The sequence below is a fragment of the Akanthomyces muscarius genome, chromosome 1 (genome assembly GCF_028009165.1).
Source record: "Akanthomyces muscarius strain Ve6 chromosome 1, whole genome shotgun sequence".
In the NCBI taxonomy this organism is placed as follows: domain Eukaryota; kingdom Fungi; phylum Ascomycota; class Sordariomycetes; order Hypocreales; family Cordycipitaceae; genus Akanthomyces; species Akanthomyces muscarius.
Window position 1 is genome coordinate 5,328,648 of NC_079241.1, and position 20,339 is coordinate 5,348,986.

At 53.3% G+C, this 20,339-nt stretch overlaps 8 protein-coding genes across 8 annotated transcripts; 2 read left to right on the forward strand and 6 right to left on the reverse strand.

Moving 5' to 3' along the window:
• Positions 1-1,525: 1,525 nt before the first annotated feature.
• Positions 1,526-2,311, reverse strand: LMH87_006802 (uncharacterized protein; the record flags this gene model as incomplete). The annotated part of the gene is made up of 1 exon (XM_056204748.1): positions 1,526-2,311. The coding sequence occupies one exon, from the start codon at positions 2,309-2,311 to the stop codon at positions 1,526-1,528; it is 786 nt and encodes a 261-aa protein (XP_056060071.1).
• Positions 2,312-3,018: 707 nt separating this feature from the next.
• On the reverse strand, positions 3,019-3,774 carry LMH87_006803 (uncharacterized protein; the record flags this gene model as incomplete). The annotated part of the gene is made up of 1 exon (XM_056204749.1): positions 3,019-3,774. The coding sequence occupies one exon, from the start codon at positions 3,772-3,774 to the stop codon at positions 3,019-3,021; it is 756 nt and encodes a 251-aa protein (XP_056060072.1).
• A 363-nt stretch (positions 3,775-4,137) lies between these two features.
• On the reverse strand, positions 4,138-5,907 carry LMH87_006804 (uncharacterized protein; the record flags this gene model as incomplete). Its single annotated transcript, XM_056204750.1, has 4 exons — positions 4,138-4,815; positions 4,885-5,022; positions 5,078-5,749; positions 5,836-5,907. 4 exons carry the CDS (start codon positions 5,905-5,907, stop codon positions 4,138-4,140), a joined length of 1,560 nt encoding a protein of 519 aa, XP_056060073.1.
• A 1,923-nt stretch (positions 5,908-7,830) lies between these two features.
• On the reverse strand, positions 7,831-10,470 carry LMH87_006805 (uncharacterized protein; the record flags this gene model as incomplete). The annotated part of the gene is made up of 1 exon (XM_056204751.1): positions 7,831-10,470. The coding sequence occupies one exon, from the start codon at positions 10,468-10,470 to the stop codon at positions 7,831-7,833; it is 2,640 nt and encodes an 879-aa protein (XP_056060074.1).
• Positions 10,471-10,885: 415 nt separating this feature from the next.
• LMH87_006806 (uncharacterized protein) lies at positions 10,886-11,699 on the forward strand (the record flags this gene model as incomplete). The annotated part of the gene is made up of 3 exons (XM_056204752.1): positions 10,886-10,944; positions 10,998-11,068; positions 11,155-11,699. 3 exons carry the CDS (start codon positions 10,886-10,888, stop codon positions 11,697-11,699), a joined length of 675 nt encoding a protein of 224 aa, XP_056060075.1.
• Positions 11,700-11,931: 232 nt separating this feature from the next.
• LMH87_006807 (uncharacterized protein) lies at positions 11,932-13,816 on the reverse strand (the record flags this gene model as incomplete). Its single annotated transcript, XM_056204753.1, has 2 exons — positions 11,932-13,680; positions 13,751-13,816. 2 exons carry the CDS (start codon positions 13,814-13,816, stop codon positions 11,932-11,934), a joined length of 1,815 nt encoding a protein of 604 aa, XP_056060076.1.
• A 678-nt stretch (positions 13,817-14,494) lies between these two features.
• LMH87_006808 (uncharacterized protein) lies at positions 14,495-16,715 on the reverse strand (the record flags this gene model as incomplete). The annotated part of the gene is made up of 2 exons (XM_056204754.1): positions 14,495-16,376; positions 16,453-16,715. 2 exons carry the CDS (start codon positions 16,713-16,715, stop codon positions 14,495-14,497), a joined length of 2,145 nt encoding a protein of 714 aa, XP_056060077.1.
• A 1,032-nt stretch (positions 16,716-17,747) lies between these two features.
• LMH87_006809 (uncharacterized protein) lies at positions 17,748-19,163 on the forward strand (the record flags this gene model as incomplete). Its single annotated transcript, XM_056204755.1, has 6 exons — positions 17,748-17,851; positions 17,902-17,975; positions 18,035-18,232; positions 18,281-18,288; positions 18,352-19,051; positions 19,099-19,163. 6 exons carry the CDS (start codon positions 17,748-17,750, stop codon positions 19,161-19,163), a joined length of 1,149 nt encoding a protein of 382 aa, XP_056060078.1.
• Positions 19,164-20,339: the final 1,176 nt, after the last annotated feature.

Consider the following 20,339-nt stretch of genomic DNA (forward strand, 5'->3'; position numbering starts at 1 on the left):
TGGCAGTCAGGAGTCAATGCGGCCTTCGCGTAGGCCCGCCAACTCCAATCGTTTCTCGGCATCCAACTTAGATTTTCGTCAAGAGCCTGTGCCAGAACTGCCGCCCCGGAAATCCGCTCAAAAAAGCCCTGCAGAGACGTGCTTCAAACGAAACAAAGTCGATGTTGATAGTCGTCAGGAGGCGAACTGGTCACAGAATGGCCATGCCGGCTTTAATACGTTCCCGGCATATTCTAAGCAGGGCTCTCCTCCTCTTCCCTCGCCAATTCCAACCGCCGCCCAAGAAACTTTTCAGCAGGCACTGGTGAAACAAGAAGAAATTATCGCCGCCAGCCAAGAGTCAAAGAAGCCCCAAGCCAGCCATGACAATTTTTATACAGATTATCGATTTGACTTTCTTACACCACAAAGCATAGGCCAAGACGTAAATCAGAACACGCGACCATCTGCTCCGCATGAAAATAATTATACGCAAGCGGCATCCCAGCGGACAGATCCTTTCCAGCACCAGCAGCAGCAGCAGCGGACTTCGCCTCCGCCTGTCGCAACAGCAAGCAAATCTAAATGGCAAGCCAATTCGTACATCTGGCCAATGCAAAGCGGCCATACTTCGTCTTCTTTGAGCCAGGTTCCACGCTATATGCCAGATCTCCAAGCTAGCAAGGTTAATCGGGAGCACACAGGAGCTGGCAATGAGCTGTCTCTCGATGGTATGCCTCATGATTTTGATTTAGACCTGCTACTTCATAATGATGACGACGGTGAGCTGCAAGGGTATACATATTGACGCGGCGAGACGGCATCGGCACTTTTGTTTGCGGAGGTATGGCGCCATACAGGCTTGCCCTTTGGCCAAAAAGTACTGGGAATGAAATGGATGATTTTGTTAGTTGCGGCTCGGTACCAGAGATTTTTGCCTTTCTTTTCATTGCTTTGGAGCTTGGGCGGTGGAAAAGCGTATGGCTGGTGTAGCCATTTTTGGGGAAACAGCTAGCTGCAGAGGATTGGCCAAAAAGACAATCAAGTATAGCTAGAAACGACTCATGAATAACGACGCATCCAATAGTCTAGCATTTAAAGAGAAAGCAAACAGCGTCTTCCTACAGTGTGTTTTGGTTTGTGTAATGTTTTTTTGCCTTTCGTATCATGCCCGCGTCAGCTCAGCAGGGTGGACAAGAAGGCTTGTTGAAGAAGAGCTGCGACAAGGGCATCTTGATACTCAATACAAGACATACATGATGCAAGCTCCAGTACGAAATAATTTATACACTTTATAAGGAGATGAGTTAAGTAAATGAATCGTGAAATGATGATGATATTCATTCCTCCAGTCTGTCGAGGGGAGTTATATAAAGCAACGCTATAATTCTAGCAAGAAAATCCAAACGCTATGCATGCAGCTTCCCAACTGCCAGCCGTTTCTCGCTCGACTTGGACATTTCAGTCGAGGTAATGGAGGAATACCATAAGAGTTACAAAGGAAAAGGAAATATGCGCCAACGACCCCCGCTGTCCTTTTGCTTCTCTAGGAATCCAGCGTCTTGATGATGATGTAACTTGTGCCGGCGGCCAAGACACCAATGATGAGCGTCTGGATCGCCCCCCACAGACCGGCGCGGTGGTTGCGAATGGCGACGTAGTTCTTGACGTAGCCAAAGATGAGGAGGATGACGGCCGTGACGGCAATGGAGACCAAGAAGGCCTGGCCGACGTGGGGCATGACAAAGTACGGAATCATGGGGATCAGGCCGCCGACGAGGTAGCTCAGGCCCATGGTGACGCCCGAGATCCACGCGCGGTGAATATTGGGCCGCTCGAGGCGGAGCGAGAAGTCGACCATGAAGCGTGCCCAGTGGGCGCGGTTGCGGCACAGCTCGTCGACGAGCGGCTGGGCGGCGGCGCGGGAGACGGCGTACCTCTCCAGGATGGCGTAGACCTCGGAGCGCTGGGCGTCGGGCATGGCGTCGACGTTGCAGCGCTCGCGCTCCTCCTGCGAGGCGTAGTGGTCGCGCTCGGTGACGGCGGCCAGGTACGCGCCGAGGCCCATGGAGATCATGCCCGAGAAGAGCTCGGCCAGGCCGCCCATGATGACAATCTTGCTGCTGCCGAGGCTCGAGAGGCCGGCCGTCAGGGCAAAGGGCACCGTCAGCCCGTCGGAGAAGCCGATGATGACGTCGCGCAGGATGTCGGTCGTGTCGAAGAGGGCGCCCTGCTCCTCGGGCATCGTCTTTATCTCCTCGTAGACGGGCGAGTACCGCTCAATCGCGGGCTCGCTGGGGAGCAAAGGGGAGGATTCGTTTGTAGGTGCCATCTCGGTTGTGTTTGTCTGTGTGTGTGTGTGTGTGTGTATGTGTGTAAGAGGATGGCGAGTGGGAGTGTAAGAGTTGGGGATTTATGAGACTAAATGAAACCAGAAATAAAAGAAATCTTGAATCAAGATGTGCTTTTGATTTATATCAAGGGTATCAAGTAAACAGGACAAAAACGGTGAACGGATAATCCAGCTGGCCAGAAGTCTTTGTTCATGATCAAGGGAACAACCCATTCATATAATGTTCACAACAGCTGGCCCCGAGATCCGCACGGCCCAATCACCGCCATGGCATTACTGACCCTGCATGGTAATCCAAAAGCAAGCGCTTCGGTTGGCTGGAGCGATCGGATTCCCTTGTAAATCGCCCGCTCTAGCCTTGCGTTGGAGAATGATAGATCTGGAGCCGACCAATCAGAGCGCGCCTTTTAGTCAGCTCATGGTCACATCCAACGCCAGACCGCAGAAAATTTGGCCGCCCGGACTCCGAGCTGAACAAGGGAGGTGTGGGAAAGATGGAAAATCCTTCCTGTCAATATTGGAGAAAATATTGACAGGTCCCTTTTCTTTGCTGTAAGCCACTGCCGTTTGTGCCGGCCTCTGTGGCCGTAAATGGAGGCAACGCGCGGTAGGTACTTGACGCGAATGTCTTTTGTAGGCGTAGAGCGAGCAGCAGGGAAATGTTTTGGAAGATTTACCAGACCCATTCATTTCATGATTTTTGTGCAATTCTCCTCTGGCCAAATGAGAAAATCATCAAAAGACATGCTGGCATCGTCCCAGCCAACGAAGCCACTCTCGCTCACCAACGGCATCAGTGCCGACTCCACATCAAACAAGGCAAAGTCCATAATGTCGTGCTGGCCATCCATCTCGTTCCTCGGCGGAGACCAGCCAAGGCCGACGTCCAAATCCGAGTCCGTCCATGGCGACAGGGTCCCGCTGGTGGTGGTGGTGGGCGGTGACTGGGATGTCGACGAGGGCACCGCTCTGCTGCCGCCGCTGCGCAGGAACTCGCTCGGCGTGGCGCCCACGCAACGCTTAAAGACCCTGTGAAAGTGCCACTTGGAGAGGCCCGTCTGGCGGGCCATCTGGCTCAGGCTCAGTCGCGAGTCCGCCGCGCCGGTCTTTGTGCCTCGTCGCTGCTCTTCGACAAAGGCACGGATCTTGCGCACGGCCAGTTCCTCGGGCATGCAGCCCGCCAGCTCCGGCTTGCACCGCTTGCACGCGCGGAAGCCAGCGTCCTGGGCCTCGCGGCCGGTGTCGTAAAAGGACACGTTGGCCCGCCGTGCCAGTCGCGCCTTGCAGATGGGCCGGCAGTAGATCTTGGTCGTCTTGACGGCGTAGACAAACAACCCGTCGGCGGCGGCGTCCCTGTCCTGCACGGCCTGCCAGCGCTGCGCCTCGTCGCGGAAGAGCAAAGAGCATGGTGTCGGGTACTGAACTTCTTTCTCATGGACCATTTTCGATAATTGTTTAAGCGATGATTGCAATGAGTTCACATTGTGGGCGATGAGTTTGTCTATCAATGGACGGCTCACGGTTCAAAGTTCACAAGCGGGTCTTGCTTTTAAAGTGGCCAATCGCATTACATCCACTTGTTGGCTGGGCATCTACCCGGAACATACTCCGGTACACTGAGGAAATATGATTGCTATCTGGGCGAAGTATCAGAATTTTGTGAAATGTACCCTTTTTAAAACTTGATTAGCTTATATATTGTCTAGTAGTTTGGGTGCTTTGCTGTCTGTCGAATGATTTTGACAGCGCTTGGTTTTATATCCGTGAGGTAAATGGTAAACCGGCTGATACTTGTGCAACGGCTTTTATGTGAAATTCTGGAAAAACTGAAAACCTCGGTCGATGAAAGTATTGGTCGTCTGTCTACAGGCTGCCATGACTTCTTCATCCTCGCTGTTATTTCGTTTCAAAAACTGGTTCGCCGCCAGCGTCGGCAGGAACAGCATATTCGCCGTCAGGAACCCGCAGCCGTCCGTGTTAAAGTCGTCAATGTCCGCAATAATGGCCCGCGCCGAGACTTCCATCTCCAGCCGCGAGTGGCTCACCTCCTCCGTATAGCGCGAAAAGGTGGCGGGCATCAAGTGGTGACTGACGTGGCAGCAGGCCACGCGCCTGACGGCATCGTGACGAAAGAGCTCGCAGCAGTGGTGGAGCTGCACGGCGGCGAATTCGTGCACGTTGCCGCTGCCCTTGCCATATGGCGTGCGTACGAATAGCGTCGACATTTCCTGGAGCATGCTGCGCAGCTGGGCGGACACTGCGTCGAACTCTTGCAGCAGCGGCGGCAGCAGATGCGCGCCGTCGTAACCGCCGCTTTCGACTGAGTCGGTAATTGTATTGGCCAACTCCAAAAGTGTCGGGACCAAGGCAATGGCGTCTAGGCAGATGCTGACGTTGTTTTTGGGGATGTAGGCCCAAGGCTCCGAGACCCATCTCGGGTCTGCGAGGAATGTTCTTTTCTCTTCAAGTACTGCGGTGTATATCTGATAAGAAAGTCAGAAATTAAAGCAACAAGCAACAGGATAGAGCAACAAGCACCCGGAGGTACATACTATAGCGCTACGCGCGTGAAGCAATATGTTATGAGCTTCGGGTTCCTGAAATGCCGATGGACCAGCCAACCTGATGAGCGCAGAGAGTCCAGCGACATGGATCAACGTCCGTTGCTGCTTATCAGGAGGGGCCAAGGCCTTGAAATCGTTTAGTACCAGTCTATCTCCTACACGGCATAATACAACGCCTTACCTCGAAGAGAGAGAGCAGATTAATTGTTTCCAGCACCCGCAAGAAATTGCCGTCGTCGGGCGTCATCTGCGCCGCGATCCACCGCCGCGCAAAGCCGAGCGCATCGCCATACAGGCTCAAGCTCCGCCTCTGCATCGCCAGGTCCTTGGCCCCGCGACCGAGCGTTAGCACGCCCAGCGCGCAAGCGGCCGCCTCGAGCGGCGGATATCCCTGCCGGTGGCCCCGCGCCGTCGCCAGCCACGACCTCGAGGAGTGGTTGGCGTGCAGACGCGGCCCGTCGGGCAGGTAGTACCGCAGGAACTGATCAAACACGCTGGCCCGCGCGAGCGATCCCGTCATGAGCATCGGGCTCGTCACGAGCGCCTGGGCAGCAGAGAGCGATGCAGGCGGCGGCGGCGCCGTGGCGACATGCCAGTCCAGCTCCGGCGCGTCGCCAGCAGCAGCCGAGTGCCGCGGTGGTCTCTTCCCTCTCGGGTGTGGCGTGGTGGTCGCCACGCGCCACGGCTTCTGCTGCCGCAACGACAGCGCACTGGTGCTCCCTGCAGACGCCATCCCAGCACTGTCCTGCGCCGGCTGCGATTCCGCGTGGATAAAGTGAAACTGCTGCTTGTACGGCTCACACGTCAGGTTGGCCTTGACGCAGGGGCCGCATCGCGGTTGCGCATAATCGCACTGTTGTGAGAGGCGTGGTGATTAGTGATTGATGCCATCTTTGCGAGCACCCACTCGATGTAAAGATTCCGACAGAGACTACTTACCTTGATCTTCTTTTGCCTGCACAGCTTGCACCGGGGGCAGCGAGACGGGCGTAGATGCGTCTTGCTGAACATGGTTTTGCGCAAATGCTCGGCTGTCCTTTTTGTAAGAGCGCCGGGAGGAAGTTAAAGTGTTAAAAATATACTTTGAGTAGTCAGGAGACATGTATATCCCGTGAAGCTTGCGAGACGTGGAGCGCTAATCGCCTCTCAATTGAGTCCCTCGCGGTCTGCGCATAGTCCCGCTGTCGTTATACGAGCATCTCGTCTGATCTCAGTGATGAGTCGTAAAGAGAGGTGCGCTCCTCGCCTTGCAAACAAACTTCGGGCTTGTCCGGGCAAATCGAAAACGAGGTGACGACCTGATCTGTGCCTAAACCCAACTAATTTTCTGGATCAAACCCCCTCTGACGGCTTGCCGTTGATTTCTGGGTCTGCTGGTTGACACAAACGCGTCAACCAATGGAGTGGTGCGTGGTAGCTCGAGGCTGCAGGGATTCGAGGAAAGAATGAAAGATCCGGGGGACGGGGGACGGGGGACGAGAGAAATCTCTCAGCCTTGAAGTGTGGGGTTGTCGGCCGAATCACCGGCCGGCGGACACGGAGGTGGCATATTGGCGGCGCAAAATTACATAGGGGAAAAACACTTCGGAACTAACCTTGTTGGCAAATATGAGCACGTACAGGGCTTATGCTATGACGACGAGGAGCGCAGAACGGCCGTGATCACAGTGAAGCTACTATTGGTGGCCGCCGCATATTATTGGTCGCTGTGGATAGTGATCATGCCGCGCTTGGCGGGCTATCACTGCCTAAAGCTGTCACGGACCTAATATATATAGTGGGCTTTAGGGATGTTTGGTCTCTGTGGCCCAGTGGTTACCTAGCGCTGCAGGCCATCACAAATATACAGAAAAGACGACCAGGAGTATCGACGTGGTCTTGACTTTCTGTAGACGGCGCAATTGGCTCTGGGCCCTTCCACAAACCTGCGCTCTGTCCCAAAATCCGTTTCTTAGGAGCTGTCCATATGTTGGATGGCAAGGTCGACGAGCATACGCCTTTGAAGTAGGATGACTTGTCAGTCGGCTTTGTGGTCAACGGTCTACTCGCACGTGGCTTTCTATCTACATTCCCAGGGGATTATGTCGGTCCAGTTCTCCGTGTTTACTGGACTAGATCCCCCAACGAATCGGTTGTTTTGGCCATCAGAAGACTCGACGAATACGGAATTGGAGACGCTTAAAACCTTCACCCAGCGAGATCACCGTTATACCCGATTTCCCGAGGTTCAATTGCAGTCCAGCAATCTCCGACTTACAAGAAGTCTATTTGTTATCGACAGGCGGCTATGGTAAGTTCTGAGATACAAACACGGCTAAGTGCACGGGGATGCTCCTCCAAAGACCAGATAATGTATTTACACACCTGGGGATATTCCACGAAGGCTCATCAATTGTTGATCTCTTGCCAGAGCTGATCAATGCTTTGATCGCTCTGATAAGTCAGGCGAAAGAGAAGGGGTCCAGACTCAGATACTCGGCTCTTCAACCATCTATGAGGTGGTGTTGGCATAATTACTCCCTTTGGTAGCTTCAATAAAAGAAATCTTGGTTGATGTATAAAATAGACTTTAAACTATGAGCAAACAGCGAACATTTGAAAGGAGCACCCAGGGGTGATGGCGCATCTGTGCTGGTAAGCTTCGCCTAGCTCAGCAGTTGCCTTATCATTGCCTTTTATAGTCAGGAGGCATGTGCTCTGTGTCGCCTGATCAGCTCGTGGCGGAACAAAAGAAGATGTGCTCTGCTGTCGCTTGGTATTATTAACTACATGCCCGCTTCATTCTATGATACAAAATTGGCCCCGTCAAACTCGAAAGAGAACTCTGGTTGGTTGTATTGTTGAGTCCGAGTCGCCATCGTCTCCAGCCACATCCTAGATTGCTGAATACTATGCAGTGTCCCGATTTGTATACATCTTGCTCACATTCCTCTCCTAGGGGATGCAAAAGTCGATCCAACTGCCCAAATAGTCGAGTCTGTTCCCCTGCGTCTCCTGCGACTTGTAGATTTCCTCAAACTCTTCGAAATTGAGCTTGCCCCAGCCTCCTCTGGCTTCAGCCTGAATCTCAGCCAGATTCAGACGCTTCCACTCCCTGAGCGTCTTGTTAGAGGGCTCCGACGACTGGTCCTGTTTATTGTCGGGGACTTCGGATGTCGTAGCAGATGGAGCTGCAGTCGCTGCCTCTGCCAGAGTGTTCGGTCGATGTTGAGGTAGCGTGGGGTCGCGATACTCTGTGGTCTCTGGCGCGGTCACCGCTGCATCCACAGCCTTTTCTTCCGCTTCCAGCGCTTCTACGAAGCTAGTTCCCACCTCCAGCTCAACCGCGTTGCGAGGCTCTGACGGTTCCACCGAAAATCCGGTATCAACCAGCAATTCTTCTAGAGACTTTTCGCTAATGGGCTTCTCCCCAGACGTCTCGTCACCATTTGCTTTTTCTTCGTCGCCTTCTTCCTCTGTGCCTGGTTCAGAGAGATCCACCTCCTCGATGAGGTCTGCGTAAGCTGCGCGTTCAAGCCTAGTTTCCGCAGCCTGTACTGCAATATCCTCTGCTGGCTTGAATATGACGTCGAGAAGCTCATTGAATGCTTGCTGCGTCACTTGGTACAAGATTTCTTTTCCGGCGTCATTCTCTGCAAATCCGTGCCGATATGAAGGAGTATCGCGTCTGATATGAAACGGAGAGTCGTCGGAATCTGTATCAGACATGACTGATGCTGATGCGCCGTGTTGTCGTCTCTCCCGACGTCTCTTTTCCTGCTGCTCTGCTTGCTCTGCCTTGGCAAGAATGTCTTCACCGTCGGACCAGTCGTCTGGAGCGGCGCCGCCTTCTTCCTCGTCGAGGTAAAACTGTCGACGTCTCCATCGATCATGAATTTTGCGCCTCGCCATATCACGCTTCTTTTTCTCCAGCTTAGGGGCTTGTCTGCGGCTGCGCTCGATAGCTCTTGAACGGGCTTCGCTTTCTGTCGGTGGCCTGGTTTCGGAGTCATTCGACTCGCGCCCTTGTTCGTCAACGGCATTGCCTTCGTCTTCATCGGGGGAGTCCCGCTGTGCATTGTCTTCCTCAACCCCATTACTGTTACCGAGCAAAACATCGGAAAGCTGTTCCAGATTGTTTGGCGGATCAAGCATAGTAAGCCAGTAACTGCTGTCAGTATCGGCACCGCTTACTCGACGAGCAGTTCTCCAGTTGCCATCACCGTCATGGCCAATTACCAGCCGTCGTCTTGCCCGTCTGTCGGTTTCGCATGCAAAAAGGCTAGTCAGAATATCTCTGCGCGTAGCAGTATCGGTTTCGTTCTCGACAAAAGCTGATTCCTTGTCTTTTTCTACTTCAACATGGCCATCGGGATGATATGTTTTGCCTTCAAAACGCATATTCGAGTCGGCTTGTGGTACTCTCTCTTCACGTCCAAAAAGACTACTGAGTGGCTGTCGACCATTGACGAGCTGCTGTGCCTCTGTGCTCGCGAGCAGCTGGTTTTCGAGACCGTCTAATATGTCTCGGTGCATTTGCTTGTATAAAACGTAATACGCTTTAAACATGCGTAGAAAGTCTCGGCGGTTAACATATCCATCGCCGTCAATGTCGTAGCCGTCAAAGACAGTCTGCAGCTTGTCCTTCCGTCGTCGATATGAGAGACCATGAAGAAATTCTGAGAAGCCAATGAGGTCATCATTGTTTGAGTCGTAAAACGCAAACATGCGGTCGTGTATCAAATTGGGTTCCGCATAGGCAGAGGCCCCTGTTGGTACGAGACAGCGTTCAAATGTCTTGCGATCCATGGCGATGCAGAACTGGTCGGGATCATCTCTCCACTCCGTGTTGGCCATGAAGGTCCATTGCTCCCAGAATGCTTCCAGCTCCGGTCTCTCGAATCCGGTTTCTTTGGAGAGCCTGGCCATGATTCCTCTGGGTACGGCCCGACGACAAGACTCCGGGTCGCCAGTGTACCAGACGGGCTGCATTTGTCTGTGGCCAAACGGTGGAACTGGAATCCGAATCTTGTAGAAGATGTGCGTTTTGATGTGGACACCTTGGGATTCGCAGGTTTCACAAAGGTCAAAATCAGCACAGTTTGCACAGCGGTAGCGGATGCCGCGAATAGGAACCATGCCACAGGCATTACACTGGCATCCTCTATGAACGCAGCCATTCCGACGCGCATTGTCCTCTGATACGCGAAACAATAAGCTCACGATGTTGTGGCCTGCTCGCTGGGGAGGCAGCTGGTTCGGGTCGTTCCACCACTCGTCCTCGTTGCTCTCCTGCATGACGGCCTCGCCTTCGGTGGGGGGCTGCGGTAGCGGCAGCTCGGTGTTTTCTGCATTTTCATCGCCAGCTACATCCGAGGAAGAACTGGAAACAGTTCCAGATCGTCGAGAGCGGCGGCGGTTTCGGCGTATCGCGTTACTTCGATGCAGCGTCCCGTCAGGCAATTCGAGGACGAGATGCGGCGAGCTATTGTGGTATGCATAGTAGCCTGCCGAGATGGCAGCCAGCGCTGAAACTACAGCTACAGCCACCCGTGGCCTCGTGAGGCTCTCGGCCGAGGGTGTCGAAAACCACATTGCTATCTTTGCGTCATGTTATTCGTTGCGTGGGTTGATGCATGAGCGTACTGCCCCTGGCAGCTTGGGTCGTGTGAGGTCGATGCGGTAGGATTTCTTTCGATATTTCTCTACTTTATATGCTTCTTAGCTAAGCACTCTCGTGCTTTGCGATCTATGACGAGTAGAAATACTCGGGTCGTTGTTTGTGGCGGACGTTAGAGAAGACGTTGTTAGAGCAGAAGGAAGCTTTGGTAAGCTGTACTTTGCCGGCGGAAAGCCTGCGGCGCGGTGGGTCGTGCGACGCCGCCAAAAATCGGCTGCCCATGATTAGCTTCCGATTTCCACTGCTTATGACCCGACCAATTGGCAACCTGTAGCTTTCTTTCCCTCTCGTCCGAAATTACGGCCATTACCTTCACAGCATTCGTCCGCCATGGCGCAACTACCTCCATCGAGCGGGGGCGGCATGCCCTCGTCCTTTGACGATGACAAGTATGTATCTCGAATTGAGGCCGCCACCGCTTGCTCACGCGATGACTTCACAGCGAGCTTCGCAACGAAAAGGCACTGCACAAGGTCTTTCGCAAGATCAAGGAAGAGCCGCTTGTGCCGCTAGGTAGCTTTCTCTCCCCATCATATCTGTCCCCAACATATCTGCATCGATTGAACGAAGCTGACAATATCGCCCGCCCGTCCCTTTAGGCATCGGTCTTACCGTCTTCGCCTTCATCAACGCATACCGCGCCCTGCGCCGCGGCGACTCGAAGCAGGCCAACAAGATGTTCCGCGCGCGCGTCGCCGCCCAGGGCTTCACCATCATCGCCATGGTCGCCGGCAGCATGTACTACAACCAGGACCGCGTCAAGAGCAAGGAGCTGCGCAAGGTCAAGGAGGAGACGGACGCCGAGGAGAAGCGCCAAAAGTGGATTCGCGAGCTCGAGGCCCGCGACGAGGAGGACAAGGCCATGCGCGCCATGCTCGAGAAGAGGGCGCTCGATCAGGTTGGCGCGGCCGCTACCGAAGCCGACCCGAATGCGCAGAACGGCACCGGCGGCATCCTCGGCCGCATGGGGCTCTGGGGCCCCGCGGAGACAAAGACAGCTGAGGAGCAGGCCGCTGCCGCCGCCGCTGCCGCTGATGTTGAGGCATCAAGCGAGAAGAGGAGGGAGAACCCCAGAAGCTCATTGGGTGCGCTGGGAGAAGTATACGGCTCGAAGAAGAAGGACGATGGCGAGTCAAAGAAGTAAAAGCCCGGCCCCTGAGCAGGCTGCGGCATGTATATATAGCATTTTTTGTATGCGGAGATGTCTTAATTGTACGATATGAAGAGCTTTGATGCTCATCCCTACTCTCTCAGCGGGCGATAGACCACGTTGCAAAATGATACGATTTCAACACCGAGTTATTAGAGGCTATTCCATTAGCATCCCCATCAAGGAGCGGAGCATATCTATATATATTTTTTTCTTGATATTCGGCTTATGCCATGGAGCCTCCGCTGCGATTATTTCCAATTAGTCCTGCCATTTCCAGCAGCGCCCGGTCTTGCTCTTGATTCCCAGAGCCCAGGTTGACCCTGCGGCGCGCCTCGGCTTCGCGTTCCTCCCACGCCCATCTCTCCGCCTGCGCTGCGGCTTCCTTGTCGCCGCCGCAGCCCCATACCTCGAGCCTCTCAACCTGGAAGCGATCCTGAAAGTTGGACTTGCGAACTGCGCTCGTGCGGAACGCGCCGCCGCGGGATGCATAATCGTGGTTGAAGACGCCAAACTCAAACGAGTCATCGAGCAGCAGCGATACCGCGCCCAGGGAGAATGTGCCGTTGGTGCGGCCCGATTTTGTTGGTTTGGGATGGGGACACCCAAAGGCCATGTAGGGTTGATGAGAGGGTGCCTTGGTAAATGTGACGTAGTCGGTGTTGATGGTCGACGCCCGAAAGACATCGTGGACAGGCTCTAGTTGGAATAAGACCGTCTCTGAGTCACCAAAGCAATCTTTGTGTGTGTGCTTCCACGGCTCCCGAACATAGACGCCAAATGTGACACGTTCGCCTTTACTGCCATTTGGGAATCGCTTCAGAGGCAGAGACTCGGCAAAGTTGGTTTCTTGTCCGCCTTCCGGCTTATCTTCAACTCGGCTTCCGCTCACCAGCAATAGCGTAGGGGCAGTCCAGTTGAATACCTTGGACTCGAAGCTACCGATTGAGAAGCCTGACTCGTTTCCAGAGTACAATAAGCGGACACGATGAAATAGGTCAGATGCGGGCAAAAATGTCGATATTTGAGCCAAGAGATGGCCAGTTAGAATTTCGCCGTTGTTAAGCACCAATGGCTGAGCCAGCTTTGCGGGCTTATCCTCCAACTTGGTTTCATCGCCCTTGTGCTTGGTAAAGTCAAGATTTTTCGAGAACAGAAAGTGCCCAAAGAGGTTGTTGAATCCACTGAATAGATTTGGTGCAATGATGGGCATCAGCCGCTTGAAGTCGTTGTATCGAATACCGGGGGATGTTTCCGCATCAACAAAAGATGATATAATGCTCTCTGCCGAAGATCTTAGGTGCTCAAGCTCGGTGCCCGTGACCCGGTCGGAGTACTGCGATAGGCTGTCTTGCTCACCCAAGGGAGCAACGAGAAGCAGTAGCATCACGAGCTTGCGAAAGTTGTCTGTCGGTATAATTGCGCCATGCACCTCGGGTACATTTCCTTGTTTGATAGCATCTCCGATATTCAATAGCTCAAAAGCGGTAAGGACGAGGTCATCGTCGGCGTAGTCGTCATCATCTTCCTGTCCAGGCTGATCAACAGCGAATCCCAGCGACTTGTTTCCGGACTGGCTCGTCTCATCGGTGGTGGCTGTTGGCGAGGTTGGACTTGTCATGGAGGCTTTGCGGTCGTATACTGCCATGCTCTTGAACAGCAGCTTGGTACGGTCTGTCGAACCGCGAGCCAGGACCCGCTTGTACCGTTCCGTCATGATCACCACGACCATTATTAGATGGGGAAGCTCAAGAATCACGGGTGCTTCGGCAAGGAATGGAAATGCACCTATATACGACACCATCTGGAATAAGACTGGCGAGGCGCCGAGAATGTCGGGTATCTCTAGATAGCGGGCGATGGTATCTTCTTTGAGGTACGAGACGCCTCCTTGGTGATCGGCGAGCGTCTTGAAGACATCTTTGAGCGAGTAAAACTCAAGCGAAGTGAAGCACTTCTCTTTGAATCGGACTGCCTATCGCGTTTGAGACAGTCAGTCGCAGCCGCGTGAAGGACAGGGATCTCCAGCACTCTGCGCTACTCACGAGGTCCTGCAGCAGCTCTTCTTTGGAGCGATGAGTCTGCTGCTCATCCGACATTACCTGCCCCATCTTTCCGGTGTATATTTGCGCAGCTCTTTGCGAGCTATGATGAACGAGGTAGCGGGTAAATCTGCGCAGTAAAAGAGCAAATGATTGAAGCAAGGGCAGTCCTGCTGCCTTTGGAGTACTTGTCGTTGTAGTAGGCAACAGTGCTGCATGCACAAAGCTACAGTGGATAGCTGGGGACGTCACTGGTGGGGCTTAGTTCTGGACAGGCGGCCATCGAGTCCGAGGACACGGAGCCACTAAGCCGGGCTGGTAGCATTGCAGCCTTGCGAGCAATCCTTTGTAATCTATTTTTTCGTTGTGGAAAAAGTATAATCATACAAGATAGAGCAGCAGATGATCAAATCAACATATTCTTCTTCCAGCTCTAAAATATTCCAGGCGCCACCCGAGGGCATAGCATCAGATACAGTACACAAAGCGAGCGACGGCTTGCACCAGTAAGAAGCTTTCTAGGCACATGAAGACTTAAAATTATCTTTACACGCGCGTGGATTAAGCTTTCATGGCCGTTGTCTTGGCTATATACAGTTTGTCATATATCTCATACAGAAACCTCATTCCCTAAACGCCGTTCATGGCTAGTAAGTAACCCAACCAAGCAAAAGATTCAATAGTGCCGCCTGAATTCGAGACGCTGCCCATCTACTCCAATGTTGACTTCAAAGGTTGATCCCGCAATCATACGTATTCATATTCTTTTTCCTCGATAGATCTGATGAGCCGCTGGTATTTTTGTTGCGACTCCTCCTCAGCGTCGATGCGAGGTATCTGCCGTGATGGGGTCATCGAAGACCTGTTGGATCCAGCACTCACTGTCCACATCACGCCAGGCTTTACGATTTCTGCCCTTTCCTGGTCTGTATTGGAAAAGGGGCTGTTGTCGCCGACGCCGTCACTTGTTTCAACTCTCTCATTGGGGTCCTGGCCATGGCGAGGTAGCTGCATGGCGAGAAGGACGTATTCGGCACGGGTCATGTTATCCATAACATCGTCCATGTATCTTCTGACTTCGTCTTGCGGCGCAACTACCCTCGCGAGATTTTCTAGATGCCGGCCGGTGTTGGTCTGAAGACGGATGGTGACAGGCTGGTAGTAGTCGAGGTCAGGATTGCCTCCATACTCCGTCGTGCTTCCTTTGCGCACAATGAGAAAGGATGCGACCACTTGTTGGCCAGCTGTTGTTGGCAAAAATTCTAAAATGCTGAATTTGGGAAACAAGAACCGGTCACCTGCTCCAAAATCAAAAACAACAGCAGCGATATCCGTTCTGGAGGCAGCCGCTGGGGCTTTTGCACGCATGGGCTGCTGTGGATTCATACTGTTCATCATGTGAGGCTGCTGCATTCTCATGCCATTGTTGGGAGTCCCGTTGGGAGTGAGCTGTCGTCCTGGTGGCTGAGCATGAAGGCCTTGGGGAGCAGTCTTTGCGTCTCGGTTGAGGCGATCCAGGATATCTTTGAGGTCTGTTGCGTCCGTGTTTCCAGGTCGACCTTCCGCAATTCTTCGAATCATGTCTCTCGTCCGCATATCTTCGAGTGCGGTTTTGACCAAGAGAACCACAAGAGGGTCACTTCCAGGAGGTGGGCGCAGCTCGCTCGATTTCTGATTGGGGTTTGAGGCCAAGACGATGTCGAGAATTGTGCGGACTTCTTCTGCAAAGTACTTGACGGTTCTCCCATCAACCAGCAACCTATCCGCTGATGGACCTTGCTGGCCGCCTTTGCTTTTATACTCTGCGTTCAATTGGTCGATGATCTTCTGGAAATGGGCCAGTTCACCCGGTTTAGCTTGACCGGCTGCGACACGTTGCATGAGGCCTCGCAACTCTGAGTCGCTAGAGGCTTTCTGAGCAAGGAGAGCAATGACAGGGTCTGTTGTAGCAGGCTTTGCCGCCGCGGGCGCAGGACTGGCAGCTGGAGTTGCAGAAGTCCGCTGAGGTGCAGCTTGCTGGGGCGGCGCCGGAGAGGCAGTATGTGTTGCCCGCGGGTGTGAGGTGACAGAAGTAGCTGGAGAGTGCATCGGGGCCGCCGCTGCTCCGATAGTTGGACTGGGCGCGACTCCTGGCCCTGGCGTAGGGAGGTGCTGCGCACTGCCTGCGTTGGGCGTGGCGCTTTTTGCTGCGGGTGACGCAGTAGCCTGTTGGCCGGTTGGCCGCGCACCAGGCTGGGGGGTTGGGGGATGTGGTGACGGGGAATGTGTCGACGCTGGCCTGTTCATTGGACTCGGCACGCTGTGCGTCTGTGCCGGCGGTGGCATGGCACCATTGGCAGGACCATACTGGATTATAGGGCGAGCGGCTTGTTGCTGGGATGACTTCTGAGGCAGTTGGGGTGCAGTCTTTTGCTTGGGGCCTTTGACGGCATACATGGTCGCCTCGACAATGTGCGGTTCGATGGTAATTGTGACATTGCCAATCTTGGTCATGGAGTCCTTGGGTGGGTTCTTGGGATCCTCAATGAGCACACCTTTTTTCTTGTGCGGTTTTGTCCAGTACTTTTCGAAGAGCCCCTCGCTAATCCATCGCTGTCTCGATCGCGCAAGCGACTCGGCTAGCACGCCGCTGTGGGAGAACACAAGTTAGCACGTGGTCACGAAAGAAATTGGAGGCATTGTCTGCAGGCATTGGATGTACGGACCTTTCCGAGATCGATTGGTATACCTCTGGGGACAAGTCCTGGGACTGGGCGACCTCGACGGTGGGTAGCGGCTTGCCAGGCTCGACGGAGGTTGGCAATGGGGGCGGCGGTGGTGTTGGCGGCGATTCCTCAACAACTGGCTGAGGAGGCGGCGGCGGAGGAGTCGGTGTCTTTGTAGGTTCGCGAGCCGAAGCATTGCGGCGCTTGGCAAGCTGTTCTGCGCGGGCCGCAGCCCGGGCCGGCAGCTTTCTCTTCCTCTCCATCGCGACAGAAAGTGGTGAGTGGCAGGCCTAGGACGCGGCGAGAGACGGGCAAACCATGATACTGGCGGGGGACGCAGAGCGAGCTGCCTTGTCAGGCGAGGGGGAGCAGCTGCAGTCTCTCGTATCGAAAGCAAAAGGGCCTGCCTGGGGATGCGTCCTGGGTCGAGAAGCGAGGTGGAAGGGCGGGAAACGGAGCAGAAGGCAGGCCAAAAGTGCAGCAGCGCAGTAGTCAGTGCCCGTTGAGGTCCGCGTACAAGCCCGCGGTAGCGAGGCACTGTGTTGAGCGCGCAACGTGATTGGCCCATGCGCAAGGCGGAGCCGGGAGTCCCAGCCAGGTCGGCCAGTGCAGGCTTGGGATTGGCCGCCGCCAAAGTCTGGTTCCGCCGCTAGAGAGGCGCTGGAGGGGAGCTCTGGGTACATCTTTGGGGGGCTTCGGGGCAGTTCCAGCGGTCCTTGCGGGCCATGCAGCCATCACGAGAGTGCTAGAATGGTCCAGGCAAGTGCTGACCAGCCGCTAAAGCCTCCTTCAGCAGGCACCAAGGCACTGAAAACCCACTTCAGCTCGGCGGCTATAGCACTTCGACCCACACCGAAACGCGACAAGACACACCACAGTCTCTGTAACTGATGGCACAATCAACCAGATAGCTGGGCCGGGCTCCAAAATCCATTCATTTAAAATTAGGTTCGTATCAGGGAATGCTCACGATACCTTCTGCGTGGGCGGTTCCTTATCTTTCTTCTTCCCCCTCTGCCGTTGGGCGCATGACGAGGCTCTACTCAAAGCCCGGCCCCAGTTTCAGGTGCTTACTCCCCTACACCACGCCGCCTCATCCACTGTAACGTCCTGTGCTGTTGCTGTGGCACGCGCGCCGCGGCCTTTGCCTGCCTACCTAGGTACTAATCTGCACAACCACCTAATCACTGTTCATCTCCTATTGTGCCCATCTTGGCAGGGCCTGTGGCGAGATTCACCGCGATTCCGACATTTGTGACCTAAACCCCGGATAGGGGTCCAACAATCACATCATCATGGCCCCGGCTCTTCTCACGACTTCGCTCACCATTGCTGCGGCCCCTTTCCTCTTCTATGCAGTGTTCCTCGGTGTCGCGACAATTCCCTTTGTGCAGCGCCAGTGAGTCAGCTGCTGCTAGTGGAAAAGAGCTTGTCAACTAACCCTTCCAGTGCATTGTACGCTCACAAAATAAACACCCTGTTTCTGTATGACGTGAATGAGCCTACTTACTGGGGCTTCGCCAGTGCGCGCCTTTACCTTGTCACGCTTCATCTCCTCGCAATTCACTAACCTATAGCACAGAGAACCAGGTGACGCCATTTACTCTCACAACATCAGATCAAGAGTCACTATATATCTGGCATATCCTCCCTCTTCCTCTATATTACAAAAATGAAGACAACATGGCCGCCCAGTCCTCGGGCTTGTCGACCGATGTCACCAAAACGGAGGCGTTTAAACTACTAAAGAGCGACCCCAACGTGAAGCTGGTTATATCATGCAAGTACTCACCTGTCCGGGAAATTTCAATCCCACTAACACATCTAGTTCATGGAGTATGAACATTCTGCATCTGTTTATATGTTCTTCTGACAACGCATCACTAACACACTGTCTAGAATGCTGGACACGTTGCTCAAGGCATGAGACCCGAGACCTTCCACGCACTGACCGATGCAGGCTCATATCATGTATTGTCCTTTGACTACCGCGGGTTTGGCTACTCAACTGGCGTGCCAAGCGAGGCCGGGCTCATTCAGGATGGTTTTACCTTGGTTGAATGGGCTATGAACGTTGCAGGCGTTCCTCCCAGCCGCATCGTCATTCTTGGCCAAAGCCTGGGCACAGCCGTCGCCAGCGCTGTCGCAGAGAAATACTCTGGAAAGGGCGTTGAGTTTGCAGGCATCGTCCTCGTCGCTGGTTTTAGCGATCTTGCCACCATGATTGGTGGCTACCGCATGGGCGGCCTCGTGCCGCTGCTCGGCCCTTTCAGCTACTGGCCAGGTTTTGTCAAGCTGTTGGATCGATTCATCGTTGACAAGTGGCACTCGGCAGATCGCATAGTCAACATTGTCCGTCGGACGAAGACTCGTCTTCGGCTAAGTCTGCTGCATGCGAAGGACGATGCTGACATTCCCTACACCGAAGACAACAAGCTCTTCAAAGCAGCCGCCGGCGAACTTGTCGGCGACATTGACGAAGCGGAATTCCACGCCATGAAGGAGCAGAGAACAATTCAGAAAGGCAAAGACTCGGCAGTAACAACCTGGAAAGCGGATCCAGATATGATCATTCGACAGGAGCTGATTCCCTACGGTGGTATGTAGAGCCCTACCAGGCGAAACCGCATCTCTAACACGTTATAGGGCATAATAACATCATGGGCTCTTCTAATATGATTATGGCCGTCCTGCGCTGCTTTGATGATTAAATCTGCTATTGTAGAGCGATGGGGGAATCTTGGGTTCGTGTTGACAGGAGATTCACCCTAATACCTCCTACCAGTCCTAGAAATTAAGTCCTCAACGTCATAAATAGAAATTGAGGAGGTGTCATTATGATGCACCAGACACTTGCGTTTAGATTCAATTCGAGCCCTAATTTCAGCTTGCCTCGACCTTCAGAGTTACTTGTGACATGGGCAAAGTTTGGCCGACTGATACCTAGGCTTTTTGAAACGGCAGGTTGTGCGCGGAATTCTGCTGAAGAGTTTTAATGACATCGGTAGCGAGTTGGCCGAGTTGGCCAGATCGGACGCTTATCAGGTACAAGAAGTATATTCTTCTATAGAGGTGTTGCTCAATTAATGCCTATTTTTGCTATATTATTCTTCTTATTAGCATTAGGTAATTGTGGAGCTCCATTAACATTAAACTTTATAGGTGAATTTATGTCATTATACGGAATAATTGAAAGATTACCTGTATTAGGAGTATTTGCAGAATCAGATGGCAATACCATGCAGTACACAGAGCAGCGACAGTACAGGACTACAATGTGGTTGATAGACAGCGAAGAGTCTGTGAGGAAAGCGCGGACAATTTTTCGGGGGCGTTTCTCGCCATAATTCTAGAGCATGCAAAAATCAAATATGTTCTTTTAACTGTACGACAGCACCTATGGAATTTCCTGCGCATGGATTAATGGCCTCTCATGTTTCTCTTGCTGACAACATGAGGGACAAAACCGCACTTATCCTTTCATATTCTTAGTACTAGACTAGGTCAGTGTTACATAAAAAGAGGATGAAATCATGTGTAATTTCATTCTCGTCAACTTGGCACTACTATAGGTTATGCCTTTTAGCGAAACTTGCCACCTGTTCTTTTGTATCTTAGATATAACGCTAAAGGCCACGTCAATGCTAAAAACTGCGATACTTGTAAAAATTATAGTCTACTTTTTTTTTAAGAGCGAGACCGTTCTGTATCAACGAAGCTAGCTACCTAGCTCGACGGCGTATAAGCCAAGGACACGATCGAACTGCCATACACACGCCACCACGCGGGGCAAAAAACCCCCCACCCCACCACGATCAACAAGCTACCTGGCTACTCCCCTCCATTCCCCCAACAACCCCTCAACAGCCCACGATCAAAGACATACG